This window comes from Nannospalax galili, unplaced genomic scaffold (assembly GCF_000622305.1).
Source record: "Nannospalax galili isolate Female #2095 unplaced genomic scaffold, S.galili_v1.0 scaffold1051, whole genome shotgun sequence".
Lineage (NCBI taxonomy): Eukaryota > Metazoa > Chordata > Mammalia > Rodentia > Spalacidae > Nannospalax > Nannospalax galili.
The window spans coordinates 3,509,778-3,531,092 of record NW_008331995.1 but is presented as its reverse complement, the minus strand read 5'-3'; the positions used below and the strand labels follow the sequence as shown (position 1 = coordinate 3,531,092).

The 21,315-nt window shown below is 42.4% G+C and overlaps 1 protein-coding gene and 1 non-coding gene across 7 annotated transcripts in view; one reads left to right on the top strand and one right to left on the bottom strand.

The window, feature by feature from the left end:
* The window catches only part of Slc25a26 (solute carrier family 25 member 26), a 155,593-nt gene that overhangs the window by 102,670 nt on the left and 31,608 nt on the right, over window positions 1-21,315 (bottom strand). For all 6 annotated transcript variants that reach the window (XM_029560644.1, XM_029560643.1, XM_008827127.3 and 3 more), the window contains 2 exons: window positions 2,221-2,325; window positions 631-678 (listed from right to left, as the gene is read on the bottom strand). In XM_029560644.1, coding sequence (XP_029416504.1) covers window positions 631-678; window positions 2,221-2,325 — 153 coding nt within the window. The remainder of the gene's footprint in view (window positions 1-630; window positions 679-2,220; window positions 2,326-21,315) is intronic.
* Window positions 7,852-7,981, top strand: LOC115069281. Its single transcript, XR_003848553.1, has one exon. It is a non-coding gene; the product is annotated as a small nucleolar RNA SNORA70 (small nucleolar RNA).

Below are 21,315 nucleotides of genomic sequence, written 5' to 3'. Positions count from 1 at the left end.
GAAACCACCTTCCCTATGGGAGGCAAAGATTAAAACATACCTTCTGCAACACCTATAAAATCATTACTGGTGGTCAACTGTTGCTTTATCACTCCCTGCTCTCCACACCCCCCAAAAAACAAACACTAGTGTGTTCAAGTTAGACGACACAGGAAGACAGAATGGCTTGTCCTGGGCACAGTGCACCTCAAAGTCGCCAGCACTGCCAGGTCTCCACCCAGAATGAACTCCGCAGCCCTCACACTTTCTTACCAGGGAGGCAAGAGCTACCTTCTCAAGGGAGGCTTCTGGACAGCATGTCTTCTAGAGTGCTCTTATCATAATTTTCCTAATTCTCCTTCCTGCAGTAAGGAGCTTGGCATCTCACACCGACACCCTTAGCCACCAGGGCTGACAGTGACACTCCACCATGTCTTCTGACCAGTGGCACAGCCCTTCTGCAAACCCCCACAACTGTTCTTTCAGATGGAAGAAGCAAGGTAAGACTGAACAGTGTTCCTGGGTGATCACAATCTCCTTTTGATTTCTTAAAACAGTTTCTCCAAATATACTCGTGATTGTTAAGAAATATGTTTACTGATCAAAGTTCACATTCTTTTGCATTTCCACAGAAGAAATCAAGTAAGTTACCTCTCTTAAGACTGTGCTTTTATATCCCCGGTACAATCCTTGGATACCCTGAAACAAACAAAAAGTCAAGAAATCAGAAAGTTGGAACAGCAAAGATTGGTGAATAGTATTCTGAAAAAAAGACTTACCTGCTCAAAAAGTTTAGTTCTAAGGCATTCGCCCTCACTAGTTTTGGTTTTTATAGTTGTGAGTCTAATGGCTGTGCCATCTCTCCAGCCCACACTCCACAGTTTTGTAAGAGTTAAAAGAGTCCAAACTGAGCCAGGCAACGCACGCCTTTAATGGCAGCACTTGGGAGGCACAGGCTAGCGGATCTCTGAGCACAAGGCCATTCTACACAGTGAGTTCTAGGCCAACCAGGGCTTTAAAAAAAAAAAAAGATTCCAAATTGACTTCAGTTAGACAAAGATCAGATTAGCTCCCTTTAAACAATGGGACATCTCTAAGAACAAAGCAAATAAAACAGGTTGCACAGTACTTAGCAAACAGTATGTCTTCTTTTGAAAATAAATTCACATTGCATACATTCCAAAAGCAAATATATCATTATCCTTCAATGTAAAAAGAGAACCTAGTTCATGGCTTTATCAGCAATTTGTTAATTTCTCAATAAAACAGTGGTATATATTACCAGATAAGCCTAGTTTTACAGACTTGAATATTTATATAATTTAATGAGCAGCCTCTAGGCCTGCCTAATTCTTGTAATTATATAGTCAGTGTTTCTTTACCCAGGTAAGAGATCAGTAAGGATAATTTTCTGCAGAGTGTGGTGGCACACACCTGTAATCCCAACACTCAGAGGATGAGAGAAGACTGCAAGTCCAATGCCAGCCTGGGCTACATAGCAAGCCCGGATTTCCAAGACAAAAACAAAGACGTTCTTAAACCTAAACTCATTAAGATAGACTCACCTTGCAGAAAAAAGCCTGTAGCCCCAGCTACTCAAGTAGCTGAGGCAGGAAGACTAAGGAACCCTAGGAAGCCAAGGCCAACCAGGGGCAGCACAGCAAGACTGTGACTCACATATCAAAGCAGAAAAAAACAAAACAAAATACTAAATCAAAGGCTTCTGTTAAATTTAAAGAGGAAAACAGCAGTATGCTTACTAATCCCATGTCTAGGAAGAAAAGCTTCTGACCACCTCTAACACTAATCAGAGAAGGAGAAAGGACATTTAAGTATTAACATTATGATACTGGGAATGATTATCAGCCTATTATATTTTTACATTAAGTATTATGCTTCTCTCCCATGGGCCCTCAAGTTCTATAGAATGTTCTTTGAGTATGTTAATTCACTTCACATAACCATGGTTTGTTCTGTCTGATTCTGACATATCTGCAAGCAGGTCACATTTAGAAAAGATACAGCAGGGATACTCAATACATGTTTGTTTCAAATTTTGAAAATAAATGAAATTAAGAATTCAAAAACAAAAGCAAAGACAATCCCAGCAAGGAAGTTACAAGTGGACGCTCAACTGAGTCATCTCTAATATTTCTTCTGAGGTGCTGAGATGAGCCTCACAGTGTTCTTATTAACACAAAATCTTCCTCAACAAAGAAAATACTCTAAAAGCAATCTTACCTCTTCACATAAAATAGTAGAAAAAATCTGAAATGTTCTTGAAGAAGCCGATACCTGTGCCCTCTGCTTAACAACTTCCGAAGGAACTCGAATCAGGCAAGCGACCTAAAATACAGAAATTCAATTACATCTCGAAAAGGAAGTAACTGGTATAAAATTGACCTTTTTTTTTTTCCACAAGCAACACTTATAATAAAAATATCATCATATAGAAGTTTAATGCAAGATGTCAAAAGGCCTTTTATTAACCTAAAGCTCTTGGATCTTCAGGATGCACACAGTCATCAGAGCCCTTAAATAGAACCTCTCACCTTCTGACAGATCGTTCCACACAGAGGTGTGTTGTATGTCACTCAGTGGCAGGAAGCACATTTGATCTTCCTTAATCCCCAGCACTTAGAACCTCACGGTCACATACCCTGTTTGGTCAAAGAATAAACCAGAACCACCTTTGCTTGCCTAAAGGTAATACATCAGGAGAGGCAAGGCTGATAAGCTGGCACTCTAACCCCATCCCACCCTGGCCTCTACCAAATCACATGCAAGCTCAGCTTGTAGGCCTCCCTAGCACACTGAGGAGGGACTCTGCTCACACCGGGACCCAGCCCAGTACCAGCACTGCAATCAACACTGATCCTGACTGGCCACACTCAGACCAAGCCCAGTCAACATTTAATTCTTACATTGCCTTCAGTGACATGAAGAGCCAAATTTATAGTTCCAGGGTTCTATACTGTAAAGGCCACCTACCTAATTTCAGAAACAGAAGACTGTTCAAACCAAAAGACTGTTCAAACCCAAAGGTATCACAGAAGGCAGGGGTAGGGAAGGGTATGCAGGTACAGGGAGGGAGACAAACTGATTGTCCAAACTGTTTTAATGGAAGGCCTGTATTTAAGTCTCTACACAGCAGTCTGCCAGATACATACTTTCTGCATCTTATATTAGTGTCCAATGTTTTACATATGATTGAAGACACTAAATTTCAACTCTGAGAATATGAACATATATTCATACTTAAGGCATGGTAAAAAATGCAAACAATCTTTCTTTGATAAGACATGTAGCCAGGCCTGGTGGCACAGGTCTGTAATCCCAGCTTCTGAGAAGGCAGGGGAAAGAGGATCCAAGTTCTAGGCCTGCCCAGCTTACAGAGCGAGTTCAATGCCTGCCTAGGCAACTTAGTAAGACCCTGCGTCAAATAAAACGTAAAAGAGGGCTGGGGATAGAGCCCAGTTGTCCAGCACTTGCTTGTATGAGGCCCTGGGTTCAATCCCCAATACCACAAAAATAACACACATAGCAAAATGGAAAGAGCTGGTCTCACTATATAGCCCAGGCTAGCTTTCAATTCATAAATCTCCTACCTTGACCTCCCAAATGCTAGGTTTATAGGCATGCTTATACCAACATACCTGACTGAAGCTGGTCTTTTCTTTAAAAAAAAAAATTATATATATACATATATAATATATATTTATATATTTTTATATATTTATTTATATTATATATATATGGGGGGGGTTGAGACAGGGTCTTCCTGTAGCCCCAGCTGTCCCGGAACTATGTAGACCAGGCTGGCCTTGAACTCAGAGAGACCCGCCTGCCTCTGCCTCCCAAGTGCTGGGATTAAAGGGTGTGCCACCATGCCCAGCACTTCTTTAAATATATTTTCATAATTCTTTGAGAACCTCACGTGCATATAATTTGAGAATTTCATATGTGTATATAATAAAATATATTTACCCCCCCTTCCCCCCTCCAACTTCCCCCATGTTTCCCCTAGTCTACCTCCCTCTCCTAACCTCATAATTTTTTTTATAATCTACAAAGTCCAGTTGGTGCTGCCCATGCACTTAAGGGTGTGGGGCCATCCACTGGAGCACGGGAAACCTATCAGTAGCCACATCCTCAAAAAGGAATGATTCTTCCTGCCTCCCCTGGCAACTATCCACTGCCAATAGCAGCTCCTCAGTAAAGGTGGGGACTGCAAACTATCTACCCCATTTGTGCTGGAATTTGGGCTGCCTTGATCTCAAACAATGTATTTTGATCATATTCACCAATGCCTCCCAACTTCTTTTATTCATTTATTATTTATTTATTGTGGCACTGCCAATAGTTAAACCTGAATAAAACAGCTTAACTTCAAAACAGACTCTTAATTTCAGTTTTTAAAAGTGGGCCCGAACTCAGAGGGCACCCGTTCCCCTAGATGTCTCCTGGAATCGTGCTGCATGTCAGACCTCACCCATAATTTTATTCACTACCATTTCTCCAGCTTCAATTGGGGAACCACAAGCTTGAATCCACCCTCATCAGACAACCTTGCCCTTTCTTCCCTAGGCCCAAAACATCTCATACACACAATGTCAAGCATTCTCCTCAATCTTTATTGTTTTCAATGAAGATGTGCTGCCTTTCAATGTTTTGATATGTTAATTCTCAAGCATACCCACATTCATTCACAATCTTTGAGTGGAGCAGCAAATTGAGGTCAAGTAAGTCCAGCTCATAAGAGCACCATGGTTCAGTCAATTTGTTAAAAGTCATTTGTTCAGATTCTGTCCATTTAGAAGTCATTACTACAAGTCGGGCATGGTGGTACACACCTTTAATTCTAGCATTCAGGGAGCAGAGGCAGGTGAATCTCTGTGAGATCGAGGCCAGCCTGGTCTACATAGTGAATTCCAGGCCAGTTGGGGCTACAGAGAGAGACCCTGTCTCAAAAAGTGAGTATAGCGCTATCTACCGGAACAGAGTCAACCTCCCAACCCAGGAGCCATCAACTATCTCTAGCTCCTGAGTATGGGGGGGGGGGGGGTGTGAGCCCCTCCCAACCCCATGCTAGAATGCTGTCACACCTGATCTTGGGCAGGTCTCATGCAGTCAACCATAGTTGCTGCAAGGTCATGAGTGCAATGTCTCTGCCATGTCCAGAAGACACTGCTTCTGTCCAGTCCTTTCCAACCTCCAACTCTTAAGAGTATTTCTGCCCCCTCTTCTGTGATGTTCCCTGAGCCCTGGAATGGGGGGGCATGATTTAGATGTTCCATTTTGGCTGAGCATACCATAGACAATTATCGTCTGCACTCTGATCAGTTGTGAGTCTCTGTGTTAATCACCATCCAGGGCACACAAAACAATGTCTGATGAGGACTGAGAGCTGCACTAATCTATGTACATAAAGATAACAAATTCAGAGGGCAGTTTGATACTATGTCTATTTAGCAAAATAATAATTGTAGGTTTACCCCTGGAACTCATAAGCAACCATGGGTTCTTGGCCATATTTATAGTACCAAGCATGTGTTTTCTTCTGTGAAGCAGACCTTAAATCCAATCGGGAAGCAGTTGGTCACCCCCATAACATCCATGCACTATTATACAGACAGACAGTCTTGCCAGGCAAATCAAGCTTCAGAGAGATAAATAGACAAGACAGACAAACTTACTGATAAATAATTATAGATCTATATATAGACACACATATATGCATACACACATACATACACATATATATGTAAATATAATCATGTAAAAGTATTTAATTGGAGTTACTCTACACAGGAGATAATGCTCCTCCAGAAACCATAGGTTATCAAGGAAAAAGCCCAGTGCCAGGTGTGGGATACTTCCCTTCATGTTGTTGGTCAAGGATGCCCAGAGCCCCCCCAAAAACAATACAGGCTATTGTCATTGCTCTTGGTTGTCCACAAGAACTTGATGGTAAGACCATACTGCTAAAGACACCACACACTTTGGTCACAGGACATGGAAAAATCAAGTTGGTATTGACTGGGGAAGCTTCTTCCCTGCTGGCTTGCTTGCAGCGCTGGAAGGAAGGTGCTATGCAGGCTACTGGAGTATTTCTGTCCCCTCTTCTGTGATGTTCCCTGAGCCTTGGAAGGAAGGAGGGGGGTGATATAAATGTCCCATTTTGGCTGAGCACACCATAGACAATTATTGGGGAAGAAAAGTCATCAACTGTCTTACCCAACTGAGGCCTATTTTTTTCAACCCATATTGTTCTAATTTCTAATCAGAGATCCCAATCCAATTTGAACAAAACAAAAGAGGCCTTGCTCTTTCCAAAATTAAGTGGCTCTAAGGGTTGGGAAACTCCTGACATTAGAAAAATAAGTGGTGAGCATTTTAGACTCTGCAAGCTTCATGTTCTGTCACAACTACTCAACCACACTGTTTTACTACAAAGCAGCCAAAGGTGATTATATGTAAATGGTTTTACCAGGTTCCAATAAAACTTTAGCTACAGCAGGCATGGTGGTGCACACCTTAATCCCAGCATTCCGGAGGCAGAGGGAGGTGGATCTCTGTGAGTTCGAAGCCAGCCTGGTCTACACAGTGAGTTCCAGGTCACTACAAAAGCAGGCCGTAGCTTGCCAACCCCTGTTCTAGGTATAAACACTGGTAAATTCTTTTTTGGTACAGACCTTGGCACCAAACAGATGTACACCTCAGCACCTCAAGATGCAGGGGACAAAGATGGCATGTGATATATTCCTGCATGCTGTGGAGTCAGGGGCACAGGCACATTAGCTCTGAAAGCTGAAAGTAACTTTCCAAACAATAAAGAGGCTTTTTATTGATGTACAACAACAGAAACGGTTCTAAGATTCATTACCTGAGATTCATTATCTCCCCAAATTGATCTATTTAAAACAAGAAAATCTAATTTCCATTTCTTCACTCAAGCATTTGAATCCTATGATCTGAGTCCTATAGATGTCCGTAACAAAGGTCAACATGTCTTTCCATCCAGTCTCCCTTCAAACTCAATTCAGTTCAACGAAAATACATTGAGGCAGACACTGCGCAAGACCTACACAGTAAAGAAGAATAACATGTGTCCTTTTAAGTGGGTGCAGTGGTGCGTGTTTTTAATCCCAGCACTTGAAAGCTGGAGATGGAAAGATCCAAAGTTCAAGGTTGTCCTCAACTACATAGGGAATTTTAAGTTCAGCATGGGCCACAAAACCCATCTCAAAAAACAAAACAAAACCAAAACAAACAACAACAAAAAGACAACAACATGGAAAATGTGCCCTTTCTTTAATATACAGAAGGGAGAAAAAAGTATCATGGAAATTGAGGCACGGTAGCAGGGTACTTACTGGACCTACAGACCTTGGAAAAACTGCCATAGAATACTCAATTGAGAACCTTCCAAATGAGCCAAATGAGCTGGCAAGAAAGATGCAAAGGGCAAGGTGGGGGGAGGAACCAAGAGAAAGAAAGCACATGAACACAAAGGCAGGCTGCTTAAGGGGACAGTGCCAGCCCGAGTCAACACAGCGACCCCCAGCTGGCAGCCGCCCAAGCCATGCCCTATTACCAAAACATCAAGTTAAGGACAAAGAGGCACAGGAAGGCCAGACATGATGACTAGGAGGCCCTGACCACCATCATGCAGAGCATGAACTTCATCCCACAGACCAAGAACAGAAGGAGTTTAAGTAGAGGCTTGATGGCCTGTGTCATGGCTGAAGCATTGAAAGCAGTGGGAGCCAGGAGAAAAGACTCAAAAATCAGCTAAAGATGCCAGGAAATGAATGTGGATTAAATAAGGGTCAAATTCAAAAGAAAAGACACAAACAGCAAGTCCAGACTCTACAGCCAATTAAGCCCACCCGGCTCCTTTCCTCATGGCCTGGGATGCAACGGCTGCAAATAGCAGCCTCCTTGCAGTGCACGCAGTACGTTCCATGTACGGGCTCCCTCAGGAACCTGGAAGTCAGCTTTCTGGTCGCTATCCATGTCTCTCATCTCAATGCTGTCCCCAATCTAGGTTCCAGACAGGTGTGCCTTTGGGAAGCCCCAGGACACAGGGGCTAGGGCTCACATCGGCCAAGTCATCATGTCTACCCACAGAAAGCTGCAGAATAAAGAACATGTGATTGAGGCCCTGCATAGAGCCAAGTTCAAGTTCCCTGGGCACCAGAAAATCCATACCTTAAAGTGGGGTTTCACCAAGTTTAATGCAGATAAACTTGAAGACATGGCAACTGAGAAGTGGCTAATCCCTGATGGTTGTGGGTCAATACATCCCCAATCATGGTCCCCTGGACAAGAGGTGGGCCCTGCACTCCTGAGAGCTTCTACTGTGCTAAATCCTACACCCCACCCAATCACAGTCAGTAATAAATCTCATATCCATATCCAGTCTGAAAAAACAAGGTCCCAGATTTGATTTGGATGGTGGGTCTGTGGGGGTCACATTAAGTGAGACTAGGTGGAGAGCAAAGGTAAGTTCAGAATGGGAACTGGTGAGAGAGAAAAGCTGTAGAGCATACAGGAAACTACATTCGATCCAGAAGTGAACACGCACAGCTAGCAAACAAGCAAAATGCTACAGCGGGAACTACACAAGTCACTGGCATACAAGTAAGGGCTGGCACCAAAACAGCTCACTCAGAGAAAGAGCCAGAAGGACCAAGGCCAGGAACAGAGCCCCGAGGAGCAGGGCAAGGGCAAGCAAGGAAAGAACTAGGCAGCAACTCAAGGGGTAGGAGGGCCCGGTGGCCGCTCTGTGAGAGGATTCCCAGGGAGGGAACACAGACAGCCCATCCGAGTCTAGAGAAACACTGGCCCATTCACAAGGCTGTGGCCACATCAGGCCACAAGACACCTAACTGCAAAGGATCAGCACAACCGAGATATACCAGATGTGCAAACTGCACACCAGATTTGGAAAACTTAGCATGAAGAAGCACTGTGAAATACCGTAAATAATCTTCTGTGCTAATACACATTGTGATGTTAGTATTACAGATGTGTTAATATTGTATTTAAAACCACTCTGTTTTTCAGAGGCTTTGGGGTGTTTTGTTTTGTTTTGTCTTTTTGAGACATGGTCTCTCTGTAACCCCAGACTGAAGCTTGCTATGGAGACCAGGCTAGCTTAGATCTCACAGAGATCTGACTGCCTCTGCCTCCCAAGTGCTGAGATTAAAGGATATGTGCCACTATGCCCAGCTTATTACATCTCCATTCTGTGCCTCCACAGGGGCTGCTGTGCAGTTTCACAGTCATCTCAGGAGCAGCATCCAGGGATGAAGTGTCAGGTTCAGTGTTGCCCAGCAGGGAGGGCCAGAAGCAACACTGCAGCCTCGCTGCTCCTAAGGAGCAGGCCTGGCTAGGGTTCCTAAAGAGGCCTCCCATCCCACTCATTTCCCAAGCCTCTTCCCAAGTCTCCCAAGTATTCAAAGGACCACAAGAGTGTTGTGGGTCAGATACAGGAATAAAAGCCCTTTGGGAAACAAGTACAAAGTAGTGATCGTAAGTGGTATTTATGTCAAAAGACAACTGGTACTTACACCAAAAGCTGTTTGGTGATAGGCAAGTCAACACTTAGAGCAGAGTTTCCACAAATGCCCAAGACCCACTCTCTCAACCCTTACACTCCATCACCCTACCACATCGGCTTTGAATCCCTAGGCTTGTGGCCTCCAGCACCCCTCATCACACTGCACTTGAGACAAGAACATACTCCTATTTCCTGGATGCTGTCTCAGCAGACATCCCCTGGCACATGCTGGCTACAAAAGTGTGACATGTCCACCTCCCTTATTATACAGACTGAGAACATGCATATCTAGCAAAGGTCAGGACCACAGCATTAGTATTCTGTTACCATGGTAACAGCATGGTAGAGCCTAGCAACTGGGTGAGAACTGGGATTATACATGAAGCCACAGAGTCTATGTAAAGGTGGTGAGGAGCCCTGGCCAGGTCCATTCATCAAGAGGCCAACCCTGAACTTACACCTGACTTCAACCAAAGGAGGCAGGTGGAGAGGCTTCGGAGTACGGCTGGGCCCAGCTCTGAACAGCCTCAGCATCTCCCCCTCACCCGACCTTCCTCAGTTTCACGTCTTTTCCATTTGTTTCACTTTTTTAATATATATTTTATTATTTTTATTTTATGTGTATGCATGTATTGCCTGCATGTAGGTAAGTGCACCTGTGTTGTGCAATGCCTGCAGAGGACAGAAGAGGCCATCGGATCCCCTGGAACTGGAGTTACAGTTATTAGCTGCCATGTGGGTGCTGGGATTTGAACTCAGGTCTTCTGCAAGAACAACCAGTGTTCTTAACCACTGAGCCATCTCTCCAGCCCCTTATTTCACTTTTAATTAATGCATTCCTTAAGTAATGACTAAGTATGTATATTCATACAGTTATGAGTAATTTTCCTTAATTGATCTGAAGCAGAAATTTTTATGAAATCCTTGTAGATACAATCTTTAACATTTTTAATCATTGTGTGGTGTGTAGTGTGTATGCACATTATGGGCATGTTATGGTGCACATGCTGAGACCACAGGAGGATGTTAACTTGGGTGCCTTTCTCTACTGCTCTCCATCTTACTGCTTATGATTTTAGTTTTGTTTTCCTGAGACAGAGTCTCTTAATGAACTGGAGCTCACTAGCCCTCAAGCAAGAATCCTCCTGTCTCAACCCTCCAACAATAGAGTTACCAGCATAACCCCTAGCTTTCAGTGGTATGGGGGATTTAAGCCCAGATCCTCTTGCTTTCACAGCAAGTACTCTTATCCACTGAACCATCATTCTAGCCCCTTATTTTATAGTTTTTAGTTTCCCAATACTTTCTCCATCACAAAAGTTCTTCATTATTCTTAATTCCCAAATAAAACTCTTATCTGACATTTTTCACTTAGTTTAGCATGTGTGTATGTGCTGCTGTGCATGTGTGTGACATGTGCATGTGTACATGTACATGTTGAAGGCCTAAGGCTGACATCAGTGTCTTCCTCTAGTTCTCCACCTTTATTTTTGTTTTTTAATTTTATGTGTATGTATATATTACCTGCATGCATGTAAGTGCACCTGTGCCATGCAATCCCCATGGAGGTCAGAAGTGGGCATCCAATTTCCTTGAGCTGGAGTTATGGATGGTTGTCAGCTGCCATATGGGTGCTGAGTTTTGAACCCAGGTCCTCTGCAAGAGCAGCTAGTGCTCTTAACCGCTGAACCATCTCTCCAGCCCCACATCATATAATTTTTAAAATACTTTCTTTTCTACTGAGCCATAAGCAGGACCCTGAAGGCAAGAAGACAGTATGCATCAACCTTACTAAGCAACTGAGGACAAAGAAAGCTTAATTAGAAGGTCGGTGTGGTGACGCACACCTTTAGTCCCAGCACTCAGGAGGCAGAAGCAGGGGAATCTCTGAGTTCCAGGCTAGCCTGGTCTACACAGCGAGTTAGAGAGTTCCAGGCCAGCTGGGGCTACAGAGAGACCCTGTCCTCCCCCAAAAAACAACAAAAAGACTCCCCCCCAAAAGCTTAATTATAGATATTTTTGTATTATTTTTTGTAGAAAGGAAATCAAACTCCCCAGGGAGAAGAAAAACACCAAAGAAATAATTCATTTCCAAAATATGTCTTTACCAGTAGGCCACCATTGTTCAAATGTCTTCTTTATATCAAATAGCCTATGTCCATATTGATATAAGGACTAGAAAAAAAGTACAGTGGGATTACAGGTGATTGCTTTTCTGCTTATCTACATTTTCTGAATTCTTTTCAATTATCAAGTTTTATGGACCACAGATTTTATGTGGGGGAGAAAATAAAATGAAAGGGCTAAATTAAAACACATGTTTAAATGCAAGACTAATACTAGTTTTGACAAAAACAATGTCTATTTCTAAGTTAGTGATAATCTACAAAAAACAGATCAGACAGCTTAGGAGAGGCTTAAAATTACGTATAAATTGCTTCTTTTGATAAGAGCGTGAATGCCCAGAAGCGCACTTGCAAGTGAAGATATGACGTCCACTGAAACTCACATGAACCTAATAGCAAGCTCCCAACATCTAAAACTCACTGAAGAACGAAACGAAATGAATAAAAGAGGAAGAAAAGGGCACCTGACTCCTTGTACTTTCCAATTCAGGAGGTCACAATGAAAAATGACCCCAATCTGTCAAGAAAATAGGAACTGTCTACTTTTGAGGTTCGGCATAAATATTTATGGAACTTCAAGCTTCATAACCCTGCGTGCTCTTATATTATGTTTTTGTTTCTTAAAAATACAGAAGCAGACGAAAAACTTTGAAAAGGTTCTCAGAGGAAAACCACCATAGTCACTGCAGAGTACAAAGGCCCCAGCATGGCGTCTCATTTCTGTGGTGTGGCAATTCGGGCCCAAGACCAGCTACAAAGAAATGCCTCTGCCTCGGCTCCTTCCTCACTCTCCTCCAGCACCTTCCGTTTGCTTTTCTAGTGGCACTGATCTTCCTTAGATTTGAATGTGAGGCCTGCACAAGAACAAAAGGCTGTTGCAGCTCTACGGCCCTGTGAGAGGCACCAAGGGCCATGCCATCTGCAGGTCTCCTGGCAGGTCCACTGTGGCTCACTCTCTCCTCACACAGGGGATGAAGAGATGACATTTTCATTAAAACCGAGAATGTCTTATATGTTAAAATTCTATCAAAGGATGAGAAGACTGTGTTTTTCCATAAAGAAAATATGTGAGGCCGGGAAGAATGCTACATGTCTGCAATCCCAGTACTCAGAAGGTAGAGGAAGGGGATCAGGGGTTCAAAGCCAGCCTTGGCTACATAACCCTTGTCTGAATAAAAGAGACAGGGAAGGGAGGAAAATACATGTACCTCTATAGTTTGTGAACACTAAAACAGAATGCTGGGCTCATTAGAATTAATACCAACAACATGACAGTTACATATTTGATTAAATATTAATGCTGCTACCAAGATCTATCTATCTTTGATATAAAATCTTTCTGAAGTTAGCTTATTGTTACAATGGGGAACCAAAGCATTTATTAATTAAAATACAAAAATGTAAAATCATAAAATCGTAAGACTAAACCATGAAAGTGAAGTAATTACAGAGAAGCTCAGCATCACACTAACATGATTGAGGGCTGAGGCGACGGCTCAGCAGGCAAAGGTGCTCACTGCCAAGCCTGCCAACCTGAGTTGATTCTAGAACCCACACTGTGGGAGAGAACCAAATCCTGCAAATTGTCCTCTGACCTACACACACACACACACACACACACACACACCATGGCACACGTGTACACATGTAAACACACAGATAATTCTCTTAAATTTTTAATTACTTGATTAGAAGAAACATTTCACTACAGCTTTAACATATTCAGTAACACACTAGCACACTCCAGAGCAAGAGTACATCTCTTTCACACGTGGGTGCAAGTTTCTAGGTTCACAGTTGAGTTAATACAGTTACACAATATTGAATTCAGTATAAGCCCTGTAAGGCATAAAATTGAATGAGTTTTTTAACCTTTAAAAAAGATCTCCATTTTGTTTTAGAATATATTGTTCCTTGCAGAAAGACTCATTGTTTTTGCTACTAACACTGAGATGTTGGCGCATGCGTCTCTAATCTGTATGTATCTGTTTATTACTAGTCATAATCAGTTGCACTTGGATCCTTGGCTCCTGTGTATGTCTATGAAGTCATTGGGTAGATTTCAATGGTAATGTTTATCACCTCTACTAATCAACATGGTGTAAATTTCCATGCTTCCTCCTCAAATATAGTACATTTTTTAAAACTTGTTGATTTGTGTATGTGTGTGTGTGTGTGTGTATGTGAAAAGTTAAAAACAACAGACAAATGCAGGGAGACAATGGGAGAGAGCCAGCGGTGGTAGGACAATGCAGCAATCACTAATTCTTCCCTCCACAGCCAAGTTCCAACATCCAACTCATCACGTTCCAGGGTTTTCCAATTTACCTTCCTTTCTTTCACTGTGGAAATACTCAAAGTCTTAACCCACTGGAATCTTGTATGAGCATAGTACCTTTTCTCCACCTATTCAACATAGTTGATAAACTTACCTGATATAAACCAGGTGTGGTAGTACACGCCTTTAATCCAGCACTCAGGAGGCAGAGGCAGGCAGATCTCTGTGAATTCAAGGCCAGCCTGCTCTACATAGTAAGTTCCAGGCCAACTGGGGCTAAGGGAGACCATGTCTCAAAAAAAAAAAATTACCTGATAGTAGACGTTTCTACACAGAAACCAAGAACCTATACACATAACACTAGAAGCTAATTATATCAGTGTCTTACATATCAATCTGACATAACAGAAGTTACTGAGGGCCATGGACCAACTTGGCTCAGAAAGCATAGGTAAATCCCAAATCTTGTGATTATAATTTCCAGAAATATTTTTCCCTAAAGGTTTATCATATTTACAAACACTCAACAACTCCAGTGGTTTTAAATCAGTGAATTCTTCATATTTCAACTGATAACTCTATAATAAATTCAACAGAATCCTAAAAATATGCTATAGAGCACCAAATAGAGCTTAATCACATTTGAAGTAAAATCAATGTCAGATTTTACAAAACAAACTCATTACGGCAAATTACGAGGGGCAACAAGGAGACAATACAACACATGCTTTCTGAAGTGCACAGGTTATTTACCAGAATTTTATTCTACCTTATTTTTATAATTCCTAAAATCTTTAGAAAGAAGGCTTCAAATTAATATCTAACATATCTTTCTACACCACCGTTTGAACTAAAGAAAACCTCCACAATAGTTCATTTGTGTGTCAAGTCTGCCATCTTCTGGCTACATATAGAATCGCACCTACTGGTAACTACCAATTTGTAAATCCTACACCCTCACCTCCCATAGGTTTGAATTAATCTTATATAGAGGCATAAGTTTACCAAAACTTTCTTCCTTAAAAGGCTCCTTTTACTTACACAAACAGCCAATAAGAAAAATTTTAATTTCTGTAAGTACTGGTTCTTCTCTAACTTCACAAAAATCAATGCTGTCCTGGTAAGCCAGTACATAGAAAGTTAAGTCTTCTCAATGAAAATCATTATGCCCTCCCAGAGGTCCCGTATCCAAAAGCTCTTTACAGAACTTTATATAACCAATCAGAGGGCAGCCCTTCATGTTTGTACTTCTTCACTGCAGAAGTGTGTCATGATTCACAGGCAGAAGCCCCAACAATTGATTTGTAGATTTCTTTCAACATAAAAACCTGAAGGTGGGGGCTGGAGAGATGGCTCAATAGTAAGAACACTGGATGTTCTTGTAGAAGACCCAGGTTCAATTCCCAGCACCCACATGGAGGCTAACAACCGTCCACAACTCCAGTTCTAGGGGTTCTCCAGTTCTACGGCTTCTTCTGACCTCCATGGGCACTGCACGACATGAGTACACTTACACACATGCAGGTAATACAGTCATACACATAAAATAAGATAGTAAAAGATTAAAAAAAAAAAAAAAAGATTGTGGAGCAGACTAAAAAGGTAACTGGACCTGTCTCCTGGTGCTGCTGTAACATATCATCACATATTTAGTGGTGGTATGTTTGGGCAGGAATTCCAAGTTGAATTTTCCTCAGCTGAACAAAGGTGTCCGACAGCCTGCTTTCTGTGGCACACAGGGGTCACTTGCATCCCATGGCTCTCTTTAACATCTTTGACAATATGGCTTGGCACCCTGGAGTCTCGCTCTCCCAGTCTCCTGCTTCCCCTGCTTCTTGACATAAGGACACATGGGATTACACTGGGCCTACCTGATGATCCAGGAAACCCTTATCACCTCAAGATCCCTAATTTTATCTTCTGCCAAGCCTCCTTTGCCAGCTAGCACCTTCTCAGGTTTTAGGGACTAGTATTGGGGGGGGGGGCTTGATTTTGTCTCTAACCAGAACTAACACCAAGTTTGGGGACATGAAATCAATTTTTTTTTCTTTTAATAAACCCAAGTTAGGCATGATGCTGCACACCTTTAATATCAATGTTTGAACAACAAGCAAATCTGAGGCCAGCCTGCTCTACACAGTGAGTTCCAGGCCAGCCAGGGCTACACAGTGAGACTCTGTCTAAAGGGGGAGGGAGAGAGGGAGGAAGGGAGAGAGGGAGGAAGGGAGGGAGGGAGGGAGGGAGGGGAAGAAACTCAGAGTGATGTGAACTCTTATTACCCAGTACTACACTTTTTCATCTCTACTACTATCGCTTTTATACATAATATATGAGCAGAAATGCCCACAGAGGTGTCCTGCAATACACAGAATCACTGGCCTAGCTAACCATTCTGCAATGGTGTTTTATTGTCCACAAGTAGCTAAGAAATCTTCAGCCAGTCACTTAACTTTTTTGAGTTTAATTTCTTCATCTTCTGAGCTAGTATCCCTCTGAAAACTACAGAAGTGTAAAACTATGTCACAAGGCAATTTATGTGCAATGGAACTACAAACTATTGCCCTCTGTGTGAGATGCAAAGCTGAGTGCTGGGTATCACATTATTTCATGCCTATAATAACTGTGAGTGGGGTTAGCATATAACCCTGCTCATCTGGATGAAGAAAGCAGTCTCTCTCTCTCTCTCTCTCTATCTCTCAATCTATCTCTCTCTCTCTCTCTCTCTCTCTCTCACACACACACACACACACACACACACACACACAGCAAATACATAAATAAGTCACAGTTCCACTTAAAACCTGAAAGTCAGTGCTTTACACCACAAGTCCTCAAAATAGTCCCCGGCCATTCAACAAACGGATCCACTGTTTACTTTATATGCTTCCCCGAGATGGGATAACAGTTCTAATCAACAGTTCTTATTCTGCTTCCTAGCAGTTGTCTCAGTGCCAACTAGACAAGACACAAGCAAATACTGGGAGCCACACCACCACAGACCAAGGCAGCTGGTAACAGAGCTTTTTAATTCGCTCTGTTACCAAGATCCCTCATCTTAACCAGCCACCCTAGCAGGTGCAAGGCCTTGATGAGCACCATGGGGAAAAGCCACCATCACAAGCCAGTATTGTTTTAAAAAGAAAAGTTTGCCACTGACAAAGCTCAGGCTCATACAAAAGTGGCTAGTCATGACTTCTTTTAATGCCATGGTCTTTTGAGAGAAGGACTCAATTTTCCTATTCACAATGTAGTGACAATGACTGACCAAATTACAGTCTTGCAACTTAAAACAGTTCCGTCAACTTCATCATGCTGTATGAAAAGCATAGTTGCTCTGAAGTTCAACCTAATTGTGCTTCATAAACTGGATGATACTGCTCGAAAATAAAAAAACCAATACAGCTTCCTTTCCCTGTGGTCTACTAACTAAATAACATAATGAAAGATGCCATCTGGATCATGAATCAATACCATCGGAACTAAAGCCGCATGCTATATTAGGAAACAAAGGATCCATAAGATGCAAAACCTGCCGAGTGTCAGAAGGGACATCAGCATGAACCCTTCATCAGACCCCTCAGGGTCCTCAACACATTCATGTGTGTGCCATGAATGAGTAACAATGGGATCATTACAACACACAGGTGGTACCAAGCCAGGTGAGCCCTGGTCATCCCTTCCTCCTCTTCTCTATCTTGCCAGTGCTCCACTAGGCTTAGGATGGCTGGGAAAAGATATGGTGTGTGGCCTGAATTTAATCAGTAAACTATTGAAGATTTCAAGTAGGCACACAACACACATTGACTCAAATGCACTTAAGAAGTATTGTTCAAAACACTGTTTAGAAGCCCTCTAGAACATTCCTTCAATTCTTCCTCTTTAACCTTTCTTGAGTTCACTTTGCTCCTCTGCAACACCTACTCTGGTTCTGGTGAGCTCTGCTGGGGTTTACTGCGGTCCCCCACCCACCACAGCTGCCAGACAAGGTTCTAGAGAGCACAACACCCACCCATGTTACTCCTCTGTGCAGAACTTCAGGGGATGAAACTCCTTTCCAGAGCAGGCAGGGTACTCTGGCCGCCATCCCTCCTCACCTACCTTGGCCCTGCCACACTATGCTCCCATCGAGAGCCCGAAAGTGGACAGCAAGAGCTTTCCATGACTCCAGAGCTTTCTTGCTTCTATCCACCAACAGATCATCGTATTCTACAGTGCAGAGTAATAAAATGGTATTGTGGTTGGCATTCCTGCTAAATGGCATTTCAGCTGCTTTGGCCAAAAAAAAAAAAAAAAGAAAGAAAAAGAAAAGAAAAGAAAAGGTAATGATGCAAGCTGACAGATATATTCATTTGCTTTACTACAGTGACAACTTTCTATCTATACCTATTCCATGACATCATGTTATGGAACTTAAATATACACAATAGAATGTCAGACTGGGCAGATGGTTCAGTGGATGAAACACATGCCATGCAAGGGTTTGCCATGCAGGGTCCTCAGTACCATTTCCAAAGGCCTCCCACACAGCTCCTCCCCAGCCACACAGGCGGCTGATTCTGTTACAGCTGTTGCCTACGACTCATTTGGAGAAGTGTGTTAGAAACTAGAATGGCATTTTAAAAATATGATATAAGTTATTTCCTCATTGTCTCAGGCTTAAGTGAGAACTAGAAACTTTTATAGTAAGTGAAGTAACACAGACTCAAAAAAAACAACGTATGTTCACCCTCATATGTGGATCTTAGCACAAACCCTTATATGTGAGTGTGTATCCTGATGTATCTGCAGGAACCAGGATAATGAAAAGGAACCAGGAGGTAAAGAACAAACCTGAGAGAGAACAGTAGGAGGCAGGTGTTACTAAGGAAGAAATGGATAAAAATGGGGCTATTTAAATGGGAGGGGGGAGAGAGGAACTTGGAGATAAAGGGAAAGAAGGAGCGCAAGAGAGGTGGGACCGCAGGAGACTGGTTATTATCAAGGGAGAAATGGAGGAAATGGGGAAACTTTACATGGTGGAAGGGTGAGACAGTGAGAGAGAGGGGAGAAATAAATAATGCCTAGCTAGTATAAAAAGGCAGAGGGAATCATATTAGTTCAACAACCTGATGACAAATTACACATAGAATATCTCTACATGAGTCCATGTGTTAGCAACAGGCTACATAACAAGAAACAGTGCCAGACAGGAGAAAAACCTTCCTTTGAGTTGTTGGCCACGGTGGTCCAAGAGACTCTCAAAATTGCACAGGCTATTGCCACAACACTTGATTGCCTCCCAGAACTTGAAGGTAAGACCCTACTGCTGAAGATAAAACATACTTCAGACACAGAATTTGGAGCAGTGGATCTGGAACTGACCTGGAAGCCACTTCCCCTGAAGGTTAGCTCTCATAACTTTGGAAAGCACTATGCAAGGTGCTAAGGGAGAACATCAATTAATGGTTCAACACTACCTTCAAGAACAAATAACCACATCAATAACCTGCACAGCATACGACACTGGTGCAGTAGTGACACTTTTATCTTGGGGACAATCAACAGCTACCCAATTGGACTAAAAGCCCACTCAATGGGAGGAAACTCATGTGTGGTACTGTAAACATATGGCTGAAGAGGTCATAGATCTTAGAGAAAACCCCAAAATTGTCCCATCCCTAGAGTAATGTAATTTCTTACTATATACAAAGTATGGATCCTTATATTTACAGACAAATATCCCAGTCACGACTCATCAAAGAAGCTTCTTTTGCACCAGAGACTATTACAGAGTACCACAACTGGTCACACACATTGTCTGTGAATTGCCCAAGTCTAACTGTACATCTATAATGCAACCTTTATACCTAAGGCTCATGGAACACAGAACAAGGGTAAAGAAGACATTAATGAATATCTCAATTCTCATTAATGAAGCCCCCTCATGCAACAGAGGGCCAGGCGTATAGAAGGTCACAAATGGCCGAAGTGTAGAGACTAAGAGTCTGCAGAATGCTGGTCCTTGGACAGGACTCCTATAATAAACTACACCCACCCAGGGCTCAGGGACCATTGCGGAAGAAGGGGCTGAAAGATTGTAAAAGCCAGGGAGGAGGTGAACGACCATATGGAAATGCACCTACAAGTGCCTAGGACCCTGATCATATGAACCTACAGCAATGGTGTCAGCATGCACAGGATGCACAGGACCCATGTAAACTCAAGTAGACAAAAGCCCAGCATAGAACTGGGGAAATGGACAGCTGACCCCAATTTTAGCTGAAGGAATATAGCTGACTAATTACTGCTGGGTGAGGAAGAGCTGACAGATCCCTTAGAAACAATACAAATGACGGAATGTATGAATTCCAGTGGAGGGGCTATGAGAGGATGCCCGTGGGGAAGGGAATATAAAGATGATTAAGATTGACTGAGATGTTCTGTATGAAATACATACACACAAAAAAGGACAACCTGCCAGCATCCATGTGAAGGGGATCATTGTACACCACTGTACAGACATTAAATTCACATGGGCTACTTTTGCTGCAGAGAACTTTAAATGTCCTTCCATTTCTGAAACTATCAGAAATCGAGCTCCAATAAGCCTAAGACTCAAAGAAGTACAATCTGAAAAACTTTAGAAGGATCTCTACCGCCATGACACAGTACCCATACCAGAAGAGAGCTGCCAAGCATCAGCCCTAATCACAGATTTCTGCTTCTCACAAGCTTGTCTGTATGTGATGAAAACTGAGCTGGGAAGTAATTGAGGTAGGGATTTAGAGATTTGGAATAGCAGACTTCCTAATAAAAACAGCACAGATGGGACTCGTCTCACTGTGGTTACATATTAAATCTTATTTGATCAATTCTTCTGTATTCTAGATTGTACGCAGAAGGCAGAAGGGTGTGATTATAGCCATACTGATTCATCATTAACATTTAATCAAGCTGCTGCTATAGGGAACTCTGGCGTGTTCTTTTGTTTCCAAGTTGCCTTTATTGTGGCTACAACAAAATAATTGTGGATGTATACAATACCAACAAAATATGGTATTGTTTCTAAGGGATCTGTCTGCGGCCTAACGAGCCTGTTATCAAAGCGAAGGTGCTAGATGCTGCACTAAGGTGTTTCTTCCTGATTTCTGGCCTTTTGCACCTCTTTGAACAGTGACTACTAAAAACGGTAGCTTTTGTATTCCTTTTATTTTACACATAAATTTCCTATACATTCACTTGCTTCTTTTGTTTTTAGCACATCTGTGTGAAACTGAAATGCAGAGTTTGTGTTCTATGAAACTGAAATAAGACTAAAACAGGAAGGGGGTAATATGCCTTTTACTTAAGCATTTTTAAGAAAACGGACTCTGAACTTCAGGGAA